Source organism: Mirounga angustirostris, unplaced genomic scaffold (assembly GCF_029215605.1).
Source record: "Mirounga angustirostris isolate CCGP_5_RB_7025 unplaced genomic scaffold, mMirAng1.0.hap1 SCAF_9, whole genome shotgun sequence".
NCBI lineage: Eukaryota > Metazoa > Chordata > Mammalia > Carnivora > Phocidae > Mirounga > Mirounga angustirostris.
In genome coordinates, this window is record NW_026991717.1 from 41,124,491 (window position 1) to 41,147,809 (window position 23,319).

At 42.2% G+C, this 23,319-nt stretch overlaps 1 protein-coding gene across 4 annotated transcripts in view; it reads right to left on the reverse strand.

The window, feature by feature from the left end:
• ZNF609 (zinc finger protein 609) overlaps positions 1-23,319 on the reverse strand; it is a 213,386-nt gene that overhangs the window by 3,037 nt on the left and 187,030 nt on the right. For all 4 annotated transcript variants that reach the window (XM_054513471.2, XM_045899875.3, XM_045899874.3 and 1 more), the window contains 5 exons: positions 7,089-7,176; positions 3,463-5,800; positions 2,090-2,456; positions 488-663; positions 27-243 (listed from right to left, as the gene is read on the reverse strand). In XM_054513471.2, the coding sequence (XP_054369446.2) occupies positions 27-243; positions 488-663; positions 2,090-2,456; positions 3,463-5,800; positions 7,089-7,176 (3,186 nt within the window). The remainder of the gene's footprint in view (positions 1-26; positions 244-487; positions 664-2,089; positions 2,457-3,462; positions 5,801-7,088; positions 7,177-23,319) is intronic.

Here is a 23,319-nt window from a genome sequence, read left to right on the forward strand (position 1 = left end):
AAAGAGAGATGGGGAAGGAGGCTTACCTGCTGCGTAGGGTAAGTTGTACTGTGCCGGGAGCAATGAGTACCCCAGATGGTGGTGGTGGTGGTGTGTGGACATCAGGCGCTGAGAAGGGGAGGTGCGGGGCCGGTCTACGCTCCTCTCACCCCCGCCTGCTCCCCCGACGCTGCCACAGCTGCCACCGCCCCCAACCACCCCACAACCTCCCCGATCTCTCTCCTGAGACGTTTTATCGCTTATCTGGAAAAAAGCAGACACAAAAGCACTATTGTGAGACACACACACACACGCGCGCGACAACAAAATCCTCCAGGTCCACATTATGACTCCTTACAGACACGGGGCACCTAAGAATTGTGGAGATGCCTGGTGAAGCCAAGGCCGACTCAGTCAGGCCTCACTGTAGTTAAGCCCTGAACTTGCCTGCCCGCCTTCTGGTTCCAGACGCTGGATCTGGGTTTCCGGAGCAGCCGGTGCCACTTACCGTGGGAGACTTGCTCTTGTAGTGACTGGCATGCTGCTGCAGGATGTCCAGAGCTTTGGACTCTGAGCTGGATTTACAACTGACGCTGGGGCTGGCTCGCGCCTTGTCGGCATCTTCACCCCCTGAGACCTTGCTGCCATATGGGGAGAAAGAGTAGCTGGAAGGTAGGTAGGAACCTGGGGAAGGAGAAATAAAGCAGTCAAAGAGACGAGAGAAGTGGAAGAAACTCTGTTTTAGTGAGCTTGGTCAGGCAGGCATCAGCCTTCCTAGGCACAGACGGAGACCGTCCCCACCATGGTGTCTTCAGGCCGGAACTATTAGCCTGTCCTTTCTTTAACTGAGCGCTAGAGGCGCAACTAGCTAAGGGATATTAGGAACATGGCCCTCAACTTCTGGGGAATCAGCTTCTCTAGAGCCACAGCCTCAGAGATTCACCTTGGAGAGGTGAGAGGATTTGGAGTCAGATGACCTTGGGTTCAAATCTACCTCTCAAGACTTACCAGCGGGGTAACCTTGAGCAAATTAACAACCCACGCGAGCTTCAGTTTCTTTCCCATCAAAAGGAAGAGATTAGTACTATTCCACAGGGAAGATTAATTGAGATAATGTACATAAATCACCGAGTATGGTGCAGTGTCTGGCCCACAGCAGGCGCTCATCAAGGGAAGTGTTATTTTTATATGGATGGACGAGGTAATGGGGAGAAAGGAACACCACAGGGTGAGACAATTTCCTATCTCTCTTTGAAAAGCTTACTTTCTGAAAAGCAAACTTTAGCATTTGCCTTACAATGTTCGACCAGGATATCAAGACTAGACTGCTCTCCGATAGGGAGGTGGGAGCTCTGAGGAGTGAAAGGAGTGCTCGTCTGCCCCAGAAGCATCCCATGTGGCTCTCTGGACAACAGAAACCAGTGAGTGCAGTTGAACAGGAGCACTGTCTTGTAACAAGTTAAAAACACTTATGTCCCTACTTTGTACCCCTCCCCAAGAATTCACGGATGCCAGTGTCGAGAGCTTATCTTTCCCAAGCTGAACGAATTTTCTACCGGACTTTCCTCCACTCTGATTTTAAATAGCTCTTCCCTGTCCCACTGTCTTCCAACCTTCCAGCTGAACATGATCTTGTAAATGAATACATGCATTGTCCTGGTTTGAACTGTATTTGTTCCATGTGTCTCTCCTGCTACAACTAAGCTGTAAGCTCCTTAAGAGGGAACTAGTCTCCCCTATTTCTTTTGTATTCCCCAAAGTGCCTAACCCATTGCAAAATGTCGAGTATGTGTTTAAAAAAAAAATCCCAGCTGAGGGAAGATGGCAGTGGTAGATAGGGAGTTTTGCCTTCAGTCACCCAGGAAGACTGACTACAGAAAGACTAGCTGGAGCAAGCGAGGGAGGGGGGGTCCCACACACTGTAGTCAGGGGTCCTTCAAGGAGCTTGGGGCTACACTGACTGCTCACAGAATGTCACATTCAAAACAGGGCAGTCATCTGTCCGAGCCTCATTAAGCCTGAGGGCTGCACAAGAAAACTCTGGCTCTGAAATCTGTGCTTCATTTCCCTTCCCAGTTAATGGAGCCCAAGTGGGAAGGTGAGGGCGTACCTGGGTAGTTCTGCATCATCACAGCAGGCATGCCCCGGTAGCTGGGGTGGTTGGGGTCATAGGACTGGCTGTAGGAGTAGCCATGCATGTAAGGGATGTAGGACTGGTGCTGGGTGAGGGGGGAGGACACAGGCACATGGACACTTGGTCGGGGCTCCTTGCTCCCGAGGCGGGATTCCTCAGATGTGGACAGCTTGCAGTCACTACTTGTGCTCTCCTTCCCATCCTCCTTGGAGACAGAGTCCTTACTCCGACTCCTTTCTTCCTTCAATTTGCGGTCCCGCTCCTCTTTCCACCGCTCATCCTCTGACTTAATGTCCGAGTACTTGGCAGGATAGACATACGTCCACATCCGGGGTTCTGCTTCCTAAAAATCACAGAACGAGCACTGAGTGTTGTACAGATAAGAGAGAGATGTCAAGCCCAAGGTCACAGTAGAAACACCAGAGCAGGTAATACTAGACACTCGGGCAGGGTATAATCTTGGCCTCTGTTGATCCTCATTTAGAATGAACTCTGGGCCCTCCTGTTTAAAAAGCCTGCTCCCTCCCTGCCCAAGAGGAAACAAGATGTGGAGAAGGAAAAGGAAAATCCACCAGTGGGTCTTCTCTAGGAGAATATGCATTCTGGGGAAAGGAGTCTTTGAATAAAAGAAGCTGCTCCCTTTCCAAGGAATTTTAGGTTGTTTCACCTCTTAAGAGTAAGCTCAGGGCAGAGTCATGAGTGCTGCCCAGCTCAGAGAAGGGAGGTCTAACAGTGATACCAAGAAGTAAGGGAAGACTTAAGTCTCATGAGCAGAGCACGATGTGAGACCAAGTTCTTAGTTCTAACTCTACCTATAAAAAAAATAAAATTTAAGATTTTATTTTTAAGTAATCTCTACACCCAATGTGGGGTTCGAACTTACAACCCTGAGATCAAGAGTTGCATGCTTCACTGACCGAGCCAGCCAGGGTCCCCACTATAAAATCTTTTAGAAAGTAACTCAGTCTGAGTAGTAACTCCCTCTAGGAAATGGAGAGATCACCATGAACTCACTCCATAGGAACCAAACAGCGGAGGAAACACTGGACTAGGAATTGAGATAACCTGGGTTCTAATCCTGGCTCTGCTAGTGAAGTTGCAAGTTACCCTAGACAAATCAAGCTAACTTACCTGGGCCTCTCCTGTCAAATGGAAAAAACAACTTTTACCGATGTAAATGTGCTTTTTAAAAACACGGACATGATTTACAAAGGTAAAGAATCCTTAAAATTATAGATTTCTCCTGCCAATCTGTATTCTGCTGACCCCCTACCTAAGGAGAGCTCTGATTTGTGAGGAAGAGAGAAAGGCTATCAAATAGTATTTCTATCTCCGCCCAGAACAGTTACCTGTCGGTACCAGAGTATTGGATCCACCTCTGCCTGGCGGCCACACTCAGCACCTGTCTTAGCCTCAGAGGATTCCTTGCCTAGATGGCTGGCCTCACTCAGTTTCACTTTAAGTCCTTCCGGGGCCTGGCTGGGGAGTTTGGAGGAGTCGTCTAACTTGGGAATAATGACTGACTTGGCAGGGTCAGCCCCCGCCTCCTTGGCCTTCCCGGGGCCCGACTTGACCAGGTCCGTCAGGCTGGGGGCCTTGGTGAGAGTTGGTGGAATCGACGGCTTTTGCTTCCATTCTTCCTTGAGCGTGGCCTCCCGCTCCTTCAGGCCCAGCTCCGCCTTCTTGTCCAGTCCCCGCTGCTGCTCCAGGCTCTGCCGTTTCTGCTGTTCCTCATATTGCTGCCGGTAGGCCGCGTTCGTGCTCAGGAGGTGGGTGTGGTAGCTCTGGTCGCTGTAGCCGTACGGGGGCACGTAGGCATACTGGTTGTAGTACAGCGACTGCATGTACATGTTGGGACGCTGCTGGATGACGGAAGGCTGCTGACTGGAACCGCTCAGCTCTGGTTTCTTTTCCTCACAGACATCCGTCTTCACTTTCCCCTCTATGCTCTCAGGCTCCTCGTCCTTTTTCGTCTTCAGAGCCTGGCTCTCCACTCCCGCCTGGCTGTTGGGGTTCAGAGCCCCTGGGCTGGACTGTGCATAACTTGGAGAGTAATAACTCTCAAAGCCTTGGTAATAGGGTGAATCTTTGCTCTGCGGCTGAGGGGGGAAAAGCGTTTTCTTAGCCCCTTCCTTAACCAACTGTTCAGGGTCCTTTGACTTGACACTGTCCACTTTGCCCTCCCCATCCTCCCCAGCATCCGATATGTCCGAGTATGCAGGGCTGTTGGTTTTGACTGAGCTGGCTTCAGCTCCATTCTGGGTCACTACATGTAAGGGAGTCAGGGGCTGGGTAGGGGTGCTGCTATCTATGCGGCTACTGCCTCCAATTGAAGGGCTGGGGGCATTGTCCGTGAAGCTGTAGATCTTGTCAGCTTCTGCCTTGATGCTAGCCAGTCGGCTTTGGTGGGGGTCTGATGAGCCATTCAGGAGCCCCTCCATCTTCATCCCATCTCCCGATGATTCCCTGAAGGGGCTTTTGCCTTCTTCTGCTCGACACACCTTCCCAGGGGTCAGAGGACTTTCAAGTTCCTTTGAAGACTCCTTCTTTTTTTTGTCTTTCTTTTTCTTGTCCTTGGCTGGAGTCAAGGCAGGGTTGACTGTGAAAGGTTCTCCCATCACAGTGGGCTTGGGCTGAATAGGCTTGAGTTGGGGGCTGTTGGGCATGGCTTGGACCACTGTGGTGGTCAAGCCTGAGGAGGAGCCTGGGCTTGCTGCTGTGAAGGTGGCGGTCTGGAAGGTGTAGATTTGCTGCGGGGGGATGGCAGGGGCAATAGGCCGTGCTGACTTTAAGCTTTTGGAAGGAATCTTTTCAGGCTTCAAGCTAGAGGGTTTTTTACATTTTTCTTTTTCCATACACTTCCTTTCCAAAGAATCAAAGGCATCGCTGCTTGTTTCATCCATTACTGAGGGTCCATCATCAGAGCCATCATTTGATAAGGCCCCGAGGTCTGTGTCCCCTTCCCCACTCAGCTTTTTCTTACAGAGGCCTTTTGTGCTGAATTTGCTTGAAGGAGAAGGGCTATGGGGCTCTACGAGCCGAACTTTGGGGGTAGCTGAGCGGGCAGGGGACAAGGAACCTTTTTGTGAGACGGATGCACCATTGCAGCTTCCGAGGTCTGCATGGAGGGTGGGCTCTTCCCCGTACTCACTGTCTCCATCTGCTTCCGGCTTGCTATCATCATCTGTGTGGGCATGGGCTTGGTGGTACTTAAGTCCATTGATGTGCTTATACTTTTTGTTGCAGTTCGGGTGGGGGCAGTCAATCAGGACTGGGGAGGGACAATTTCTGTCTAGAACAGTGGGTTCCACCTTGGTCCCAGGGAGGGGACCGGTGGCTGACCCCATGGAATTGGTACGGACACGCTTGCTCCCTTTGGAGTCCTCTGAGCTAGAATTCAACTCCATGTCTGAAAGCGGTTTGTTTTTCCGCTTATTAGCTGAGGAAGGGCTGGCCTTGACATCCTCAGAGGTGCTACTGGCAGGTGGGCGATGCTCTGAAGAATTTTGGCTGCCCCGACGGCCTTTGCTATTGGCTCCTGCTCGGGTTTTGCTGCTGCTGCTGGTCCCTTTGCTGTCAGAGGCCGTGGCTGTCTCATTGACAGGTGTGTTACTGTTAGGACGCATGCGTTTGCCTCTACCCCGGCCATTGCGCATTTCCAAGTCACTGGTGGGGGAGTCGCAGAACCTTGGCAAAAGGCAAACACAACAGGATATTATTAAGAAGAGAAAACAACTTTAAACCAGTGTGGCTGCTTCCAGAAGAACTGTCTAGATGGTAACTATCATTTTCAATGAATATGATTTGTTAAAGGAACTTCTGAAAGCGTGGGAACTGCATTAAGTTGTGAGCTCCTAGGATGCTATCTGCATGCTAACTGTACATCATTCCCCAACATCTGGGTTCCCAAAACCTGGCAAACTGGGTACAAACAGGCTGTAAAGTGCCATTCGCTGAAATGTCAACCGGAAAAGGTCTTTGTGAAACCCACATTGTCTAGCGTTCGTAAAACTGAAGATGTTCTTGAGTTTAAACTCCTCAGAGATAGCTACCATCAAAAAGCATCATCAATGATTATTTGTTTACCCATAGAGAGACTCCATGGACTTGGTCTCAAGGTGACTACTGGTAGAAGCCAGAATTTGGTAATTCCAGACAAAGGCTTAAATAGGATCTCCTCCCTATCCCTATCCAACCCATCAACTCGTAATTCATTTATTCTTCTTGAATGCCTGACCAGTAGAGTGCCTTCCCTCATCCTAACACCATCATATTCTTTAAAAGCTGGGTGTCTCAGATGTAGTGAAAAGAAGGGCCATATGTACCCCAATGTTCATAGCAGCAATGTCCACAATAGCCAAACTGTGGAAAGAGCCGAGATGCCCTTCAACAGATGAATGGATAAAGAAGATGTGGTCCATATATACAATGGAATATTACTCAGCCATCAGAAAGGATGAATACCCAACTTTTACATCAACATGGATGGGACTGGAGGAGATTATGCTAAGTGAAATAAGTCAAGCAGAGAAAGTCAATTATCATATGGTTTCACTTATTTGTGGAACATAAGGAATAGCATGGAGGACACTAGGAGAAGGAAGGGAAAAATGAAGGGGGGGAATTGGAGGGAGAGATGAACGATGAGAGACTATGGACTCTAAGAAACAAACAGGGTTTTAGAGGGGAGGGGGGATTGGTTAGCCCGGTGATGGGTATTAAGGAGGGCACATACTGCATGGAGCACTGGGTGTTATACGAAAACAATGGATCGTGGATCACCACATCAAAAACTAATGATGTATTGTATGGTGACTAACATAACATAATAAAATTTAAAAAAATTAAATTAAAAATAAATAAATAAAAGCTGGGTGTCTCAAAAGCTATCCAACTCTAACAGGATGAAGGCACAAGGGATCACTGATTAGGGTGGTTCAGACTAATATACACCAAAAAGCTGTAAAATGCTTACCTGGGGGGTGCCCAATCATGCCGTGTGCAGTCAAGAAGTGTACCTACGTATGTCTTGTTCCTCCATGTTACATTCACCACCAACATCCCTGCAAGACAAGAAGATTCAAATACAGACAAGAGAAACCCTGCTGGCCACTGAGAAAAGTATTTTTCATTTGAGGAGGATTCTGTCCTGTAGGAGGGTTTAGGTGGTGCTCTGGGTCCCCATGAGACTCACAGGATTGGGCCGAAATATCATTATGGGAACTGCCTACTCAGCTCAATAGATTTATAAGATTTAGTGCCATACTGACATCAGATTTCTCTTTTAAAGAATAAAACATCACAGTTAAAAAACACTATTTACTATATTTTCAAACTTTCCATTGATGGGATCATGCTGGGGTGTAACTTACCTTTCTCATTAACATTACAAATTTGAGATGTATCTATGTTGACATGAAAAGTTTAATCAACTTATTTCAACTGTGCTCATGTATGACTGTGAGCGCATATGTGCTCACCTATGTATGATTTGACCACAATTTTCAAATTCTATTGATGGATGTTTAGGATATTTTGAGCATTTCACTCATAAAGGATTATCACAGTGAACACTCCTGTCTTGTTCATATTACTTAAAAATGCTTTCGGATGGATAATAGAGTCATATTCCAAAATTCAAAAGCCAGCAAACAAATCCCAAAATAAATGAAGTGTTCCCTCCTGTCACTGTCCTTCAGCCTTCCAGTTCCTCTACTCAGAAACATCCATGGATCCACATATTCCTCCAGAGAGATTTTATACATTTATAAACAAATATACATTCTTCCTCAAATGGTAGCAATATACAATGATCTGTACTTTTTTCATCTAAGCATATATTCTGGATCATTCTGTATCAGTACACATAGAACTACTTCATTTCAAAGGCTGCATTTGAATGATTTCAAATTATACCATAATTTATTTAATCAGTCCCCTGGTGATGGACATTTAGGTTGCTTTACTATTCTGCTATTACAAATAATGCTAATGAATAACCTTGTGCAAATGTTTTATATCTTACTTATATGAGTATGTCTGTAAGATAAATTCCTGTAAGTAAAATTGTAAATCACAGAGCACTTGTATTTGGATTTTTGATAAATACTGCCAAAATGCCATCAAAGAAGATATACTAATTTATACACCCATCAGTAGTAGTGCATGAGAACACCAGCTGTCCTTTTCCTTTGGCAATACAGTGTTCTCAGACTTGATCTTTGCCAACCTGATAGAAGAAAAAGAGTGTTTTATGTAGTTTTAATGTTTCTTATCATGAGTTTGTACATCATATCATTTTAAGACATCATTATGAGATGTATTTCCTTCCTAAGTGAACTGTCCAAATCCTTTGCTCATTTTTCTACTGAATTTTGTAGTCTTTTTCTTATTTGTAACTCTTAATATACTAGCCTTTTGTCTGTTGTACAAATCAGGTATTTCCCCCTGGTCTGTCATTTGCTAATGGTGGTTAATGCTCTGTAGACATTATTTAACTTTTTTTTTTTTTTTAAGATTTTATTTATTTATTTGAGACAGAGAGAATGAGAGACAGAGAGCATGAGAGGGAGGAGGGTCAGAGGGAGAAGCAGACTTCCCACCGAGCAGGGAGCCTGATGAGGGACTTGATCCAGGGACTCCAGGATCATGACCTGAGCCGAAGGCAGTCGCCCAACCAACTGAGCCACCCAGGCGCCTTTTTTTTTTTTTTTAAGATTTATTTATTTGAGAGAGACAGATATAGTGACAGAGAGCATGAGCAGGGAGAAGGGAGAAGCAGGCTCCCCGCTGAGCACAGAGCCCAATGCAGGGATTGATCCCAGGACCCCGGGATCATGACCTTGGAGCTGAAGGCAGATGCTTAACCGACTGAGCCACCCAAGCGCCCCTATTTACCTTCTTTTTAAAGAAGGTTTATTTATTTAAGTAATCTCTACACCCAATGTGGGGCTCGAACTCATGACCCTGAGATCAAGAGTTGCATGCTGTACTGAGCCAGCCATGTGTCCCGAAATTATTGACTTTTATGCAGTTACATTTATCAATCTTTTATGGCTTCAGAGTTTTCTGTCCTATTTCAAAAGGCTTTCCTTATTCCATCACTTCATTAATAGTTTTTTATGTTTTCTTTTAGTACTTTTATAGTTTGATTTTTTATCTTTAAATCTTTGATCCATCTGGAATTCAATCTGGTATAAAACTTTTTTTTTTAAAGTAATCTCCATGTCCAACACGGGGCTCGAACTCATGACCCAGAGATCAAGAGTCAGATGCTCTACCGACTGAGTCAGCCAGGCACGCCTAAAACAACTTTTTAATTTTCTTTTTGTGGCTTATTTATCCTCTAAAGTATTTTTGGTTAGTTCCACATTTTAGTGAAGTCAAATATATTGAGCTTTTCCTTTATGGCTTATGCTTTTTATGTCTTATCACAAAGTCATAAACATTATAACCATGAGATACTTTAAAGCTATTAACAAGCTATAAATCATTTTTACATGTTTAATGGTAGAAAAAATGAAAAGGAGAATATGATTTTATGTGAAATTATATGTTATGAATAAAGTTTTATTGGAATCATAGCCACACTTACTCATTTATGCATCGTCTACGCCTGATTTCATGCCACAAGTTGAGCTGCAATAGAGAGGCTGTATGGCCTGCAAAGCTTAAAATATTTACTACCTGGCCCTTTATGAACAAGTTTGCTAGCCCATTTTAGATCTTTTTACCTTTAAAATATAAGCATTTAAAGGTATGAATTTCCCTCACAGCCTACATTAGCTGCATTTCACAAGCTTTGATATGTTTTCATGATCATTCAGGTCAAAACATTTTCTTTTTTTTTTTTTTTTAAGATTTTATTTATTTAATTGACAGAGAGAGACACAGCAAGAGGGACACAAGCAGGGGGATGGTCAGAGGGAGAAGCAAGCCTCCTGCCGAGCAGGGAGCCCGATGCGGGGCTCGATCCCAGGACCCTGAGATCATGACCTGAGCTGAAGGCAGTCACCCAACCAACTGAGCCACTGAGGCGCCCCAGGTCAAAACATTTTCTAATTTCCCTGGTAATTTCCTTTTTGATCCTGGGTTATTTAGAAGTGTTGTCAAGTTTTCAACTATCTGGGGATTTTCCCAATATCTTTTTGTTACTCATTTCTAATAGAATTTGACTATGGCAGAGAACATACTCTATATGATTTCAAACCTTCCAAATTTGGAGAACTTACAGTCTGAAATACGATCTATCTTGAAGAACATTCCATGTGCACCTGAAAAGAATATTTTAAAATGTGTACTCTGAAGTTTTACGGTGTTTTATAAATGACTGATATTATTCAAATATACTATACGGTCACTAATTTTCTGCCACATTATCAATTACTTGCCTCCTGTTTTGCTTATTGGAATTTCTATTTCTCTAGAAGTGGATGTTCTAGATTAATCCTTTTTTTCATCTCTTACTCCTGTTTTCTATTCTGTTCCTTTGTCTATATATTCTAAGGGATTTCCTTCATCAGAATTCTAAGTTATATTCTGAAATTTCCATTTTTACTATTGTATTTTTAATTAAAAAAGGCATCATGTTCTTGTGTCATAGATACAATATCTTCTCTCTCTAAAGATAATTATAGTTGACGCTTGAACAACACAGGTTTAAAGTGCGTGGGTCCCCTTATACATGGATTTATTTTATTTTAAGACTTACTCATTTATTTGAGAGAGAAAGAGAGAGCAAGAGACAGCGTGTGCATGTGCATGCACCCACTAGTGTGGGAAGGAGCAGAGAGAATTTCAAGCAGACTCCCTGCTGAGTGAGGCCAATGCAGGACTTGATCTCACAACCCTGAGATCATGACCTGAATGGAAACCAAGGGTTGGACAAAACCAAGACTCTGGGAGCACCTGGGTGGCTCAGCCATTAAGCATCTGCCTTCGGCTCGGGTCATGATCCCAGGGTCCTGGGATCAAGCCCCGCATCGGGCTCCCTGCTCCGGGGGAAGCCTGCTTCTCCCTCTCCCACTGCCTCTGTTTGTGTTCCCTCTCTTGCTGTGTCTCTTTCTCTTTCTGTCGAATAAATAAATAAAATCTTGAAAAAAACCAAAAAAACCCCAATTCTATCCATTACTCAGTGCTCACCATGATAAGTGTACTCCTTATTCCTTGGCTCTCCTTCCTCCCAACCTCAGATAAAAAACAAAGAAACTACTAAAAAACCAAGCTTTCATTTTTTCAGGTCTCTTAAATCAGTACTTGTACATCTGCTTTCTAGTTTCCAAAATTCTATTGATTATACTTGTTTGCAGTAGTCTTGTCTGTTTAAATTTTTAATTTTTATTTTTTTAAAAAGATTTTATTTATTTATTTGCCAGAGAGAGAGAGCACAAGCAAGGGGAGCAGCAGGCAGAGGGAGAAGCAGGCTCCCCGCTGAGCAAGGAGCCCAATGTGGGACTCGATCCCAGGACCCTGAGATCATGACCCTAGCCGAAGGCAGACACTTAACCGACTGAGCCACCCAGGCGTCCCTTGTCTGTTTTTTTGTTTTTTTTTTAAGCTTTATTTATTTATTTGAGAGAGACAGAGACGGAGCGCACATGAGTGAGTGCACACCAGTGAGGGTAGGGGCAGAAGGAGAGGGAGAATCTCCAGCAGGCTCCCCCTGGGGGCTTGATCCCAAGACCCTGAGATCATGACCAGAGCCAAAGTTGGACACTTAACTGACTGAGCCACCCAGGAGCCCCAGTCTTATCTGTTTTTAAAAAACCTGTGAGTTTATACCTTAAAAACAAAATCCCTTTACTGACATTTGAATGAATTATAAAGGGAGAAACTGGGAGGTAAATATGTACTTTCAGTCTACCATGTTTAACTAAAATAATGCATTTACTTTTATTTATCTGCTATGTTACAAATGTACAAACTACCTAGACAGGTTTCTAATCAGAATCTAATTCAGAAAAATTACCACCTATTATATATTCATTTACTGTCCCTCTGCCATTCTTTCAATCTCTTTTATCCCCTAGGACTCATACCTGATATGTGTTAGAGGCTCTCAAGCCATTCTCTCTCTATTTAAGTTGATCTCTCGTGTATTTTTTCTCTTTGTGTTTGATTCTCCCAATTTATAATTTGTTCCTAGAATTTATCTAAGGTATTGAGTTAAAAAAAATTTCAGTGACTATAATATGTATTTCAAAGATTGTCATTTTCAAAATTTTAAACTGGTTAATTTTTCATATCTACATAACATTAATTTCTGGCTCTTTGGTTCACAGCTTTATTTTTATTTTTTTAAAGCTTTTATTTATTTATTTGACAGAGAGAGAGCACAAGCAGGGAGAGCGGCAGGCAGAGGGAGAGGGAGAGCAGGCTTCCCATGGAGCAGGGAGCCCCATGTGGGGCTCAGTCCCAGGGCCCCTGAGATCATGACTTGAGCCAAAGGCAGATGCTTAACCGACTGAGACACCCAGGTGCCCCAGACTTATTACAGTCTTTATTTGACTGTACCATACAATAATTTCATTAGGTGTTCTTTCAATTCCTGGTGGTTAACTTTTTAAAATTACTTTTTACATTTTGAGATAATTATAGATTCACATGCAGTTGTAAGAAATAATAGAGGCCCCACTGTGTACCCTTACTCAGTTTCCCCTAATGGCAACATCTTGCAAAACTATAGTATTATATCCCAACCAGGAGTCTAACATTGACACGTGAAGATACAAAATACGTTCATCAACACAAGGATACCTCCTGTTGCCCTTTTACAGCTTCACTCACTTCCCTCTCACACTCATCCCCCCTTAATTCCTGACAACTACTAATCTGTTACCCATTTCTATAATTTTGTCATTTTAATAATGTTATATAAATGGAATCACACAGCATATAACCTTTTGGGACTGTCGTCCCCCCCTCCCCCACAAGCATATAATTATCCGGAGATTCATCCAAGTTGTTGCATGTATCAACAGTTCAGTCTTTTTTATTGGCGAGTGGTATTCCCTAATATGGATGTACCAGTTTGTTTTACCATTTACCTGGTGAATGTGAAGGACATCTGGGTTGTTTCCAGTTTTTGGCTATTATGAATAAAGCTGCTATAAACATTCGTGTACAGGTTTTTAGTGAACTTGAGTTTTCATCTCTCTGAGATAAATACCCAGGAGTGTAATTAATGGATCATATTATAGTTGCATATTTAGTTTTTTAAGCAACTGCCAAACTGGGGTGCCTGGGTGGCTCAGTCGGTTAAGCGACTGCCTTCAGTTTGGGTCATGATCCCAGGGTTCTGGGATCGAGCCCCGCATTGGGCTCCCTGCTCAGTGAGAAAGAAGCCTGTTTCTCTCTCTGCCTGCCACTCCCCCAGCTTGTACTCTTTCTCTCGGACAAATAAATAAATAAATAAAATATTAAAAAAAAAAAGAAACTGCCAAACTGTTTTCCAGAGTAGCTGTACTCTCTTGCATTCCCACCAGCAATGCATGAGAGATCCAGTTTCATTGCATCTTTGCCAGTATTTGGCATTAACTTTTAATCTTAGCCATTCTAACAGTATGTAGTAATGTCTCATATTGTAGTTTTAATTTACATTTCTGTAATGGCTAATGATGTTGAACATCTTTTTATGTGCTTATTTGTCATCTGCATATCCTCTGGTGAAATATCTGTTCAGGTCTTAAGCCCATTTTCTGATTGGATTGTCTTCTACTGTGGAGTTTCAAGAGTTCTTTATATATTCTGGATACTAGTCCTTTGTTGGGCATTTTCTTCTATTCTCTAGCTTGGCTTTTCACATCTTAACAAGGTCTTACACAGACCAAACATTTTTAATTTTGATGAAATACAATTTATCCATTTCCTCTTTTATGACTGTGCTCTTGGTGTCAAGTCTAACAACTCTTTCCCTAACCCTACTCTTTGCCTGCTGAAGATCTTCTTTTAGGTTTATGTTTTTTGTTTAAGTCCTTGATCCATTCAGAGTTAGTTTTTTATATGAGATTCTTTTTCCTTTGTTTTGGCCCAGGATGTCCACTTTTTCCAACACCAGTTGTTGAAAAGGCTATCTTTCATCCCAAGAACTGCTTTTGCACCTTTGCCAAAATCAGCTGGGTATATTTGTGTGTCTATTCTGGGTTCTCTGTTTTGTTCCATTGGTCTGTGTCTGTCTGTCTGTCAAAGCACAGACTTGATTACTGTGGCTATAAAATAAGTCTTGAAATCAGGTGGTCTGATTCCTCCCACTTTATTCTTTTTTTTTCAAAACTGTTTTAGCTATTTGCATTCCTTTGGCCTTCCCATATAAATTTTATATGTTGAATTTTGGTAATGTTATATCTACATTTTTAAATTTTTTGTCTACATTTTATGTCTACATCTACAAAATATCTTGCTAGAATTTTGACAGGAATTAACATTAAACTTGAGTATCAATTTGAGAAAATTTGACATCTTTACTATCTACTCCTCATTCATTTAGATCTTCTTTGATTTCTTTTATCAGCTTTGTATACTTTTAGCACATAAATCTTGTAGGTATTTTGTTAGATTTACATCTAAGGATTTCACTTAAAAAAAAAAAGATTTTATTTATTTTAGAGCTGGGGAGTGCACAAACAGGGGAAAGAGCAGAGGGAGAGGGATAAGCATACTCCACACTGAGTGCAGAGCCTGACGTGGGGCTTGATCCCATGATCCGGAGATCATGACCTGAGCCAAAATCAAGAGTTGGACACTTAACCAACTGAGCCACCCATGTGCCCCAAGGATTTCACTTTTTTGAGCTATTGTGAATGGTATTGTATTTTTACAGTGTCCATATGTTCGTAGCTAGCATATAGTAGATCTAGAATTGATTTTTATATGTTCATCCTATATTCTACAACCTAGTTAAACTCACTCATTAGTTCTAAGAGTTTTTTATATACTGAGATTTTTCTATTTAGACAATCATGGAACGTGCAAATAAGTATACTTGTATTTCTTCCTTTCTGATCTGCATGTCTTTTATTTCCTTTTCTTTCCTTGTTGCACTAGGTAGAACTTCCAGCACCATGTTGAACAAAGGTAGTGAGAACAGACATCTTTGCCTTGTTCCTGTTCTTACTGGTGAAAGTAAACATTCAGTCTTTCATTATGAAGTATAATGTTTGGCTCCATGTTGGGGATACGAGGCAAAAAGAAAACCCAGAGAATTTTCCATCATGTTGTTCCACAGGATTTGAGATCCCTAGATGGTCTGCCTTCTTTCCCCCACCTTCACATTCTTTTTTTTTTTTTTAAGATTTTATTTATTTGTCAGAGAGAGAGAGAGAGAGAGCGCATGAGTAAGGGGAGGGGCAAAGGGAGAGGGAGAAGCAGGCTCCCCACTGAGCAAGGAGCCTGATATGGGGAACCTGGGATCATGACCTGAGCCAAAGTCAGATGCTTAACTGACAGCCACCCAGGCACTCCCTGAACAGGTATTTTAATGGCCTGTTCCATTAGAAGAAATTTAGGATATCATAGTTCTAATCATTGTACCAGAACAGAAGGCAGCTTGATAACTTCTTCACAGCTCCTTAGGCTTCCCTCCTCCCCCATTCAATTAACTATTGGAAGTCTCCTTTCATGAGGCTGGCTGGGGGATGGCATCTCCCCTGGCTTCAAGTTCTCTTTAAGGGGCATTTTAGTATCTAGTTACTGCTCAAAAACTTGTCTCTCAGGCACCATTCTCTATTCACTGGAGGCCAGGAGGCCCACAGTTTCAGCTTCACCCAGTGACTTGTATCTCTCCTATTTTTGGTCCATGAAGGTGGTTATTTTGTTCTTGGGCCCAAATGTATTGATTTCCACTTTATATATTTTATTTCTTGCTATGTGTCTGGAACACAGGAGATGTGTCAAAAGTTAGAACACAGTAAATAATTTTTTTTAAAGATTTAATTATTTATTTGACAGAGAGAGACACAGAGAGAGGGAACACAAGCAGGGAGGAGTGGGAGAGGGAGAAGCAGACTTCCCGCTGAGCAGGGAGCCCCATGCAGGGCTCAATCCCAGGACCCTGGGATCATGACCTGAGCCAAAGGCAGACGCCTAACGACTGAGCCACCCAGGCGCCGCTGAACACAGTAAATCATCTTGATTGGAAGTCCCAAAGCACATTTTCTATGTAATTTATCTATAGAATAAGTCTGGGGACTCTAGAATTAGCCTTTCCTTTGTCTTTGGTCATACACTAATAAAATACTATTTCACCCAGCACTCCCAGGGCGTATCTGTAGTAATTCACCTATATTCATTTTTTTCTTTGATGGGGAATGCTGTCTAAAGATCAATGGTCTTGGAATTAGAAAACCTTAGTCCAAATCCTCACTGTTACAGTGTAACCTTGGTCAAGTCACTTAACCTCTATGACTCTCAGATTTTTAATCAATACTCCCGGATTAAAATGGAAATACATAAGATTGTTAAATTAGATAACTAGCCCAAAGTAGGCTTTCAATAAGTCAAAGAGAATGCTTTAGACAAAACCATAGGATATCAGTACTTGAACCCTGAACTCTTGAGCAAGGCTTTAAATAAGATCTTATTTAGTCCCTGTTTTCTTTCAAATCCAATTTTAGGATGCTTGATCATAAAACCACATCAGACAAGGGAGTTGGAAAAAGAAAAAGAAAAAGAAAAAGGAAAAAAAAAAAAAGGATTACCCTACCAGCAAATCTCACTAATGAAATCAGGGCAGAAAAGAACTTTGGTTTAGCCAAATGGATTCTAATTCAAACATTTATTGCACATCTATTATGTGCTAGGTGTTTTCATACTCATCAAATATTCACTTTTTTTAACAAGGCAGGCCATATAGAGAAAGCACAATCCTTCCAACAATCCTGGTCATACAGTGTTATAGCGACTTTGCAAACAAGGAAATGAGAGCCAAGAAAAGGTTAAGTAATTTATCAAAGATCTCATTATTTATTAGTGGTCAAAGTATCTGTATCTGTACAATTATCTGTAATAGATTCTGAGTCTTTACATAATTTCCTTAAAATGTCCCTTTATTTTCATCTTAGATAAAAGCCACATACAGGATTGCAGGGGGCCATCCAGAGAGGAAAGGGACAGAAATCCAACCCCTTTCCTGGGCCCTGACATCTTAACGGAAATGGCAAACCTCTTAAGAAAGCAATTAGGCTAAATTCTCTATGGCCATTAGCAAAGTGAATTCAAATGGATGTCTCCTCCCAGTGATGGGCTCCTCTGATTACTGCATTACCAATTTGAATAGGAAAAGAGTCCATTTATTTCTAGACAATGTAAGACTTAGAGATAGGCACCTCATTAATAAGGGCAGATGAGCACAGCTGTATATAGAAAGCAGCCATACAATTTGAAGATAAATGTTACTCCTACTCTTGAAACAGCTGGGCAGGAACACATGTTTATAAATCTGTCTTCTTCCTCTGGTATAATCTGCAAACCTTAGCAATAATGAATGAGCTGAAAAGAAGACAGGTCAGACAGAATGCTGGAAATGGGACAGGGGAAGCGGAAAAATTTTAATATGGAAAAACAAAATGGAGGCTTGTTTAAATGTCAAAGCAAACACATTTTTCTGAAGTGTAACTCTCTTCCTACAAGGTTCCGAGTTGAGACAGCTGGAAGAATAAGAGGACAGGAAGGAAAAAGCAGAAAATAACACTTAACAGACTTAGTTTCTCTATTAGGGCAGCATGTAGGCTGAAGAGAAAGAGAAAAATTGGTTTCCATTTTAGAAAGTTTTTTTTTTTTTTTTAAACCAGATCTGCACTTTATTGAGGTTTTTGGTTGTTTTTTTTTTTGTTTGTTTGTTTGTTTAAGTAATCTCTACACCCAACATGTGGCTTGAACTCACGACTCCAAGATCAAGAGTCCCATGCTCTACCGATTGAGCCAGCCAGGCACCCCTGAAAGCTTCCTATATAAATCAGTGTTCACAAAATTAGGAAAGGCTTAGCATATTTAAAGATAATAATGCTAAAAATAGTAGTAATAAATAGTGCTTTGTTTGTTTCTCTAGGTGGTTATTTTCCAAGGGTCTTACAGACATAATCTCATTAAACATTATTGAATTTTAAAGTGCTGGGTATTCTCTCTTCTTACAGGTGATGGATACTGGAGAGCAAAGTAAAGGGGAAATGACTTAGTATGAGGCAGCAGTCAGGTTCTGCCAGGTTGCAGGAAGAGTGGTGTTGAGAAAATACTCAATCCCAAAGTGGCACTGCTTTGTTTCAGAGGATAATTCAAAGCCTCACAACAGTTGCATGGCCAAGACTGATCCAAGCACAATAGTGGAAAGAGTAAATTTTACCTCTGGGGCCTTCATTTTTATCACTTCTGTTAGGACCTTGTTTCTCTCAGGGATCTTGTACCTTCATGCTCAGGTGACTCTTTGTTTTTTGGGTTTGGGGGTTTTTATTTATTTTATTTATTTATTTATTTATTTTACACATTTTTAAAAAGATTTTATTTATTTGAGAGAGAGTACTCAGGGGCAGGAGCAGAGGGGAAAGTCAGAGGGAGAGAATCTCGGGCAGACTCCCTGCTGAGCTCAGAGCCCAAAGCAGCTGGTCTCAGGACACCAAGATCATGTCCTGAGCCAAAGTCAGATGCTCAACCGACCGCCACCCAGGTGCCCCCTGACATTACCTTTCAAAAGCACATGCTATTTGACCCAACAAATCCTCTTGTGGTATTTACCCATAAATATTCTCAGTGTAAAATATGAATGAGGTATTTGCTGCAGCCGTGTTTAACAGCAAAAAATGGGAACCAAACTAAATGTCCTTCAATGAGGGACCAATTAAAGCCATTTTTGTACATCCACACAATGGGATACTATGCAGCTGTTAAAAAAACCAAGCAACTATAAATAAACTGCTATGGAACAAATGCTAAGATACACAGGTGAGTGAAAAAGAAGATATAGAACAGTAACCATATGTTACCATCTGTGTAAGAAAAAGTATATAAATAGATATTTATGAGTGCATAGAAGGTCTCTGGAAGGATAAATAAACTAGCAATAGCAGTCTTGTCCAGGGAGGGAAACTGGGTGGCTGGGACTCAGGCAAGGGAAATTTGTTTTTCACTGTATACTCATTTTACCTTTGAATTTTGCACCATATGCATGTCTTATGTATTAAAAAAAAATAAAGATAAAAAGGTATTAATTTTGGTAGGAGAATTTCAAAGATGTTCTAAAAATTCTTTTAGGGGCACGTGGGTGGCTCAGTTGTTTAAGTGTTCAACTCTTGATTTTGGCTCAGGTCATGATCTCAGGGTTATGAGATCCAGCCCCGCTTGATTTTCTCTCTCCCTCTCCCTCTGCCCCTCCACACCAACCCATTCTCTAAAAAACAAAAAACAAACAAAAAAACAACAAAAAACTCCTTGTAGGCAAAAGTACAGGCAATACTGGACTTGAAAAGGGCATATAAGTGGCAGGGTAGACACTATCTCTGGGAAAAAAACCTGTTTCATTTCCTCTGTATGGGCAACTTCTCTTTACTCAAATATCAGAGTGACTGCGGCAGTTTTAAAATATGTCTACAGGGCGCCAGGGTGGCTCAGTCAGTTAAGCGTCTGCCTTCAGCTCAGGTCGTGATCCCAGAGTCCGGGGATCGAGTCCCACACTGGGCTCTCTGCTCAACAAGGAGTCTGCTTCTCCATCTCACTCTCTCTCAAATAAATAAAATCTTAAAAAAAAAAAAAGTCTACAAATTCTTTGATATTTCTCCCTTCAAAAAGGTGAGGCCTAATTCTCCTCACCTTGAGTGTGGGTTACCTAGCAACTTGCTTCTAATAAACAGAATGCGGTGGAAGCAATGTGCATGACTCAGAGTAGGTATAAAAGGGATTGTGGTCTCCTCCTTGCTTTTTCTCTTGGATTACTTCTCTTAGGGAAGCCAGCTGCTTGATCTGAGGACACTCCAGCAGGCCACCCTATGGAGAGGTCCATGAGACTAGAAACTGAGGCCTCCTGCTAACAGCCATGTGAGTGAGCCAACCTCGAAGAGGATCCTCCAGGGTTAGGCTTTCAGATGATGGCAGCCCCAGGTAGCATCTCGACTGCAACCTCACGAGAGACCCTGAGACAGGACCAGCCACCTAAGCCACTCTTGAATTCTAGACCCATAGAAAGTATAGGAGATAATATTTATTTATGCTTTGGGGGTAATTTGTTACTTTATAATAAATAACCTAGAGCAGTGTCTTACCCTGAGTAGACAAAGAATTCATTTAACTTACTACTTCCTGGAACAAATATTTACTGAGCGTCTATTATTTGCCAGGCATTATGCTAAGTATTGAAGTTATAAAAAAAAACAGCTACAAAGATACTGAAGTCCATTCCTTGGCTGGGAGCAAATATTTATTAAAAGGCTACTTTGTGGAATTCACTGGATGAGGTACTGAAGAACAAAGGTTAATAAGGCCAGCTGCCTGTCCTCAACATTAGGGACTGATAAAGGGAAAGGGCAGGGGAAGAGCTCACAAGTTACTCCAATAGGCTTGAGTTTTCAAATGGAAATATAAGCATTTGCCTATGTGCTATGTTTTTAAATTTTAATTTAATTTATTTATTTGAGAGAGAGAGCATGAGCAGGGGAGAGAGGAAGAAGCAGGCTCCCCACTGAGCAGGGAGCCCGACATGGGGCTTGATTTCAGGACCCCAGGATCATAACCTGAGCCAAAGTCAGATGCTTAACCAACTGAGCCACCCAGGTGCCCCACCTATATGCTACTTTTTCTTATTTCAATCCCAATTTTCAATCCTGGTTAATGCTGACAACTACTCCCTGGATAAAAGGCAGGTTAGCATGCATGTATCTCTCTCTTTCTCATTCGTTCATTCAACATATGAACACCTACCTACTCTGGGCCAGTCACCGTTCTGAAGTGATGGGATATAGCAATGCACAAAACTGACAGTCCTTGCTCTTACATGAAACTTACATTCAAACGATGGGAGACAATGAACAAGTAAATACATGTTAGGCGGTGGTAAGCCCTATGGAGAAAAATCAAACAGAAGTAGACGAAAAGAGAATGTGAGGGGTGGGGATGTTGCTATTTTATAAAGGAGGTCAAGAAAAGCCTTACTGAGAAGGTGACATTCAAGCTGAGATATTTGACAGAGGGGAGAGAGTGAGCTGTGTGGAGATTAAAATGAAGAACGTTTTAGGCATAGGAAAACGCAGGCCCTGTAATGGGAATGTGTCTGGCATGTTTTGAGGAACAGCAAAGTAGATATAAGGCTATAGGGGAGTTAGAGAAAGAGATGAAGTCAGGGACGTGAAGGCAGGCCAGATCATGTAGATCAGGGGTTGAGGGACACAAATAGGCAGGAGACTGGATTTGGCACTGGGGCATAGCTTCCTGACCCCTAACTCCGTGCAGGGCAAATGGTGGAAGCCGGAGGGAGACAGTACATACGCCCAGACTTCGGCCTCAGCATGCATTCTCCCACTGAAAGAAAGCTGTACGTGAGACCTGAGATATTTTATTGCTATTAGGCAGGCACTCAGAACTTATTTGTGAAATAGATAAAATGAAAAGCAGTTTGGGACCCAAAATAACAATTATTTAACTGTTTCTATAGAAAAATGGTTTGAGTCCTCAAAAAATGCTTTGAAGATTAACTTTGGAATACAAGCCATTTATAAGCTGAGGACTCTCCATATACAGAGGATATTTCAATCTTTTTCTTGATGACCCAGGGAATCATACTAGCTATAATTATCTATGGTGCTGTAAAGAGATGTCCCTTTAGGGGGCGGGGCACCTGGGTGGCTCAGTCGTTAAACGTCTGCCTTCGGCTCAGGTCATGATCCCAGGGTCCTGGGATAGAGCCCCGCGTCCGGCTCCCTGCTATGTGGGAAGCCTGCTTCTCCTTCTCCCACTCCCCCTGCTTGTGTTCTCTCTCCCGCTGTGTCTCTATCAAATAATAAAATCTTAAAAAAAAAAAAAAAAGAGATGTTCCTTTAAAGTTTTGGTGCCTGGCTGGCTCAGTGGGTGGAGCATGATCTCAGGTTGTGAGTTTGAGCCCCATGTTGGGGGTAAAGTTTACTTAAAAACAAAACAAAACAAACCTATTTTTAAAAAGATTACTGGAGTATTAAGAGTTAATGACCCTCTATTAATTGTAACCAATTTCTCTGTTGAGTTTTTGTGTTTGGCTTTTTAGTCTCCTCTCTGGTTGTCAGCAGTCACTTTTTCTTATCATTAATTAACATGTCTACCTTTCACAGTAGCAATCCTTCCCTTATCACCAACTTTTGTATCTCATCCAACTTCCTTCTTGTAATCTATTCTAGAGGAAATCAGGGAGTCAACCCTGAGATAGCTCAATCATCAGACCTATAGGTCCTCTTATCTGACTTCATGGCCACATACATCCTACATCCATTAATGTCTTGATTCTCTTAAGAGTCTATTATATTTGAATTCAAAGTTCATGGGGAGGGGCGCCTGGCTGGCTCAGTCTCGGTAAAGCATTCGACCCAGGGTTGTGAGTTTGAGCCCCAAGTTGTGTGTAGAGATTGCTAAAAAAACCCACAAAAAACCAAAAACAACTTTTTTTTTTTTTAAAGATTTTATTTGTCACAGAGACAGAAAGTGTGTACACTCAAGCAGGGGGAGTGGTCGGCAGAGGTCGAGGGAGAAGCAAGCTCCCCACTGAGCAAGGAGCCCAATGTGGGACTCGATCCCAGGACCCTGGGATCATGACCTGAGCCAAAGGCAGCCGCTTAATCAACTGAGACACCCAGGTGTCCCTAAAGATAAAAAAAAATCTTTAAAAACCAGTAACAACAACAAAAAATAAAGTTCATGGGGAAAAATTCTATCGCCAGTAGACAAAGGAATCAGTCAGATAAGCCATTTCTGGTAACTCCCTACAACTAGTTTTGTCAGTGAACTTTGAATGCAGTATTATATGTATATAGATATGGGCAATGAGGGTTTCGGTGTAGATGCCAAGAATGCCTAGGCATGGCTACGAAATGAAACATACATCTTTAAGTCTCTCTTAGAGAAAACTAAAAAGCACTGCTTAAGGCAGTGGTTCTCCAAGTGTGGTTCAGGGGTCCTGGAAAGTCCCAAAGACCGTTTCAAGGGTCTGCATAGCCAAAACTATTTTTGTTATAATAATAAAACAAATTTGTCTTTTTATTTTCATT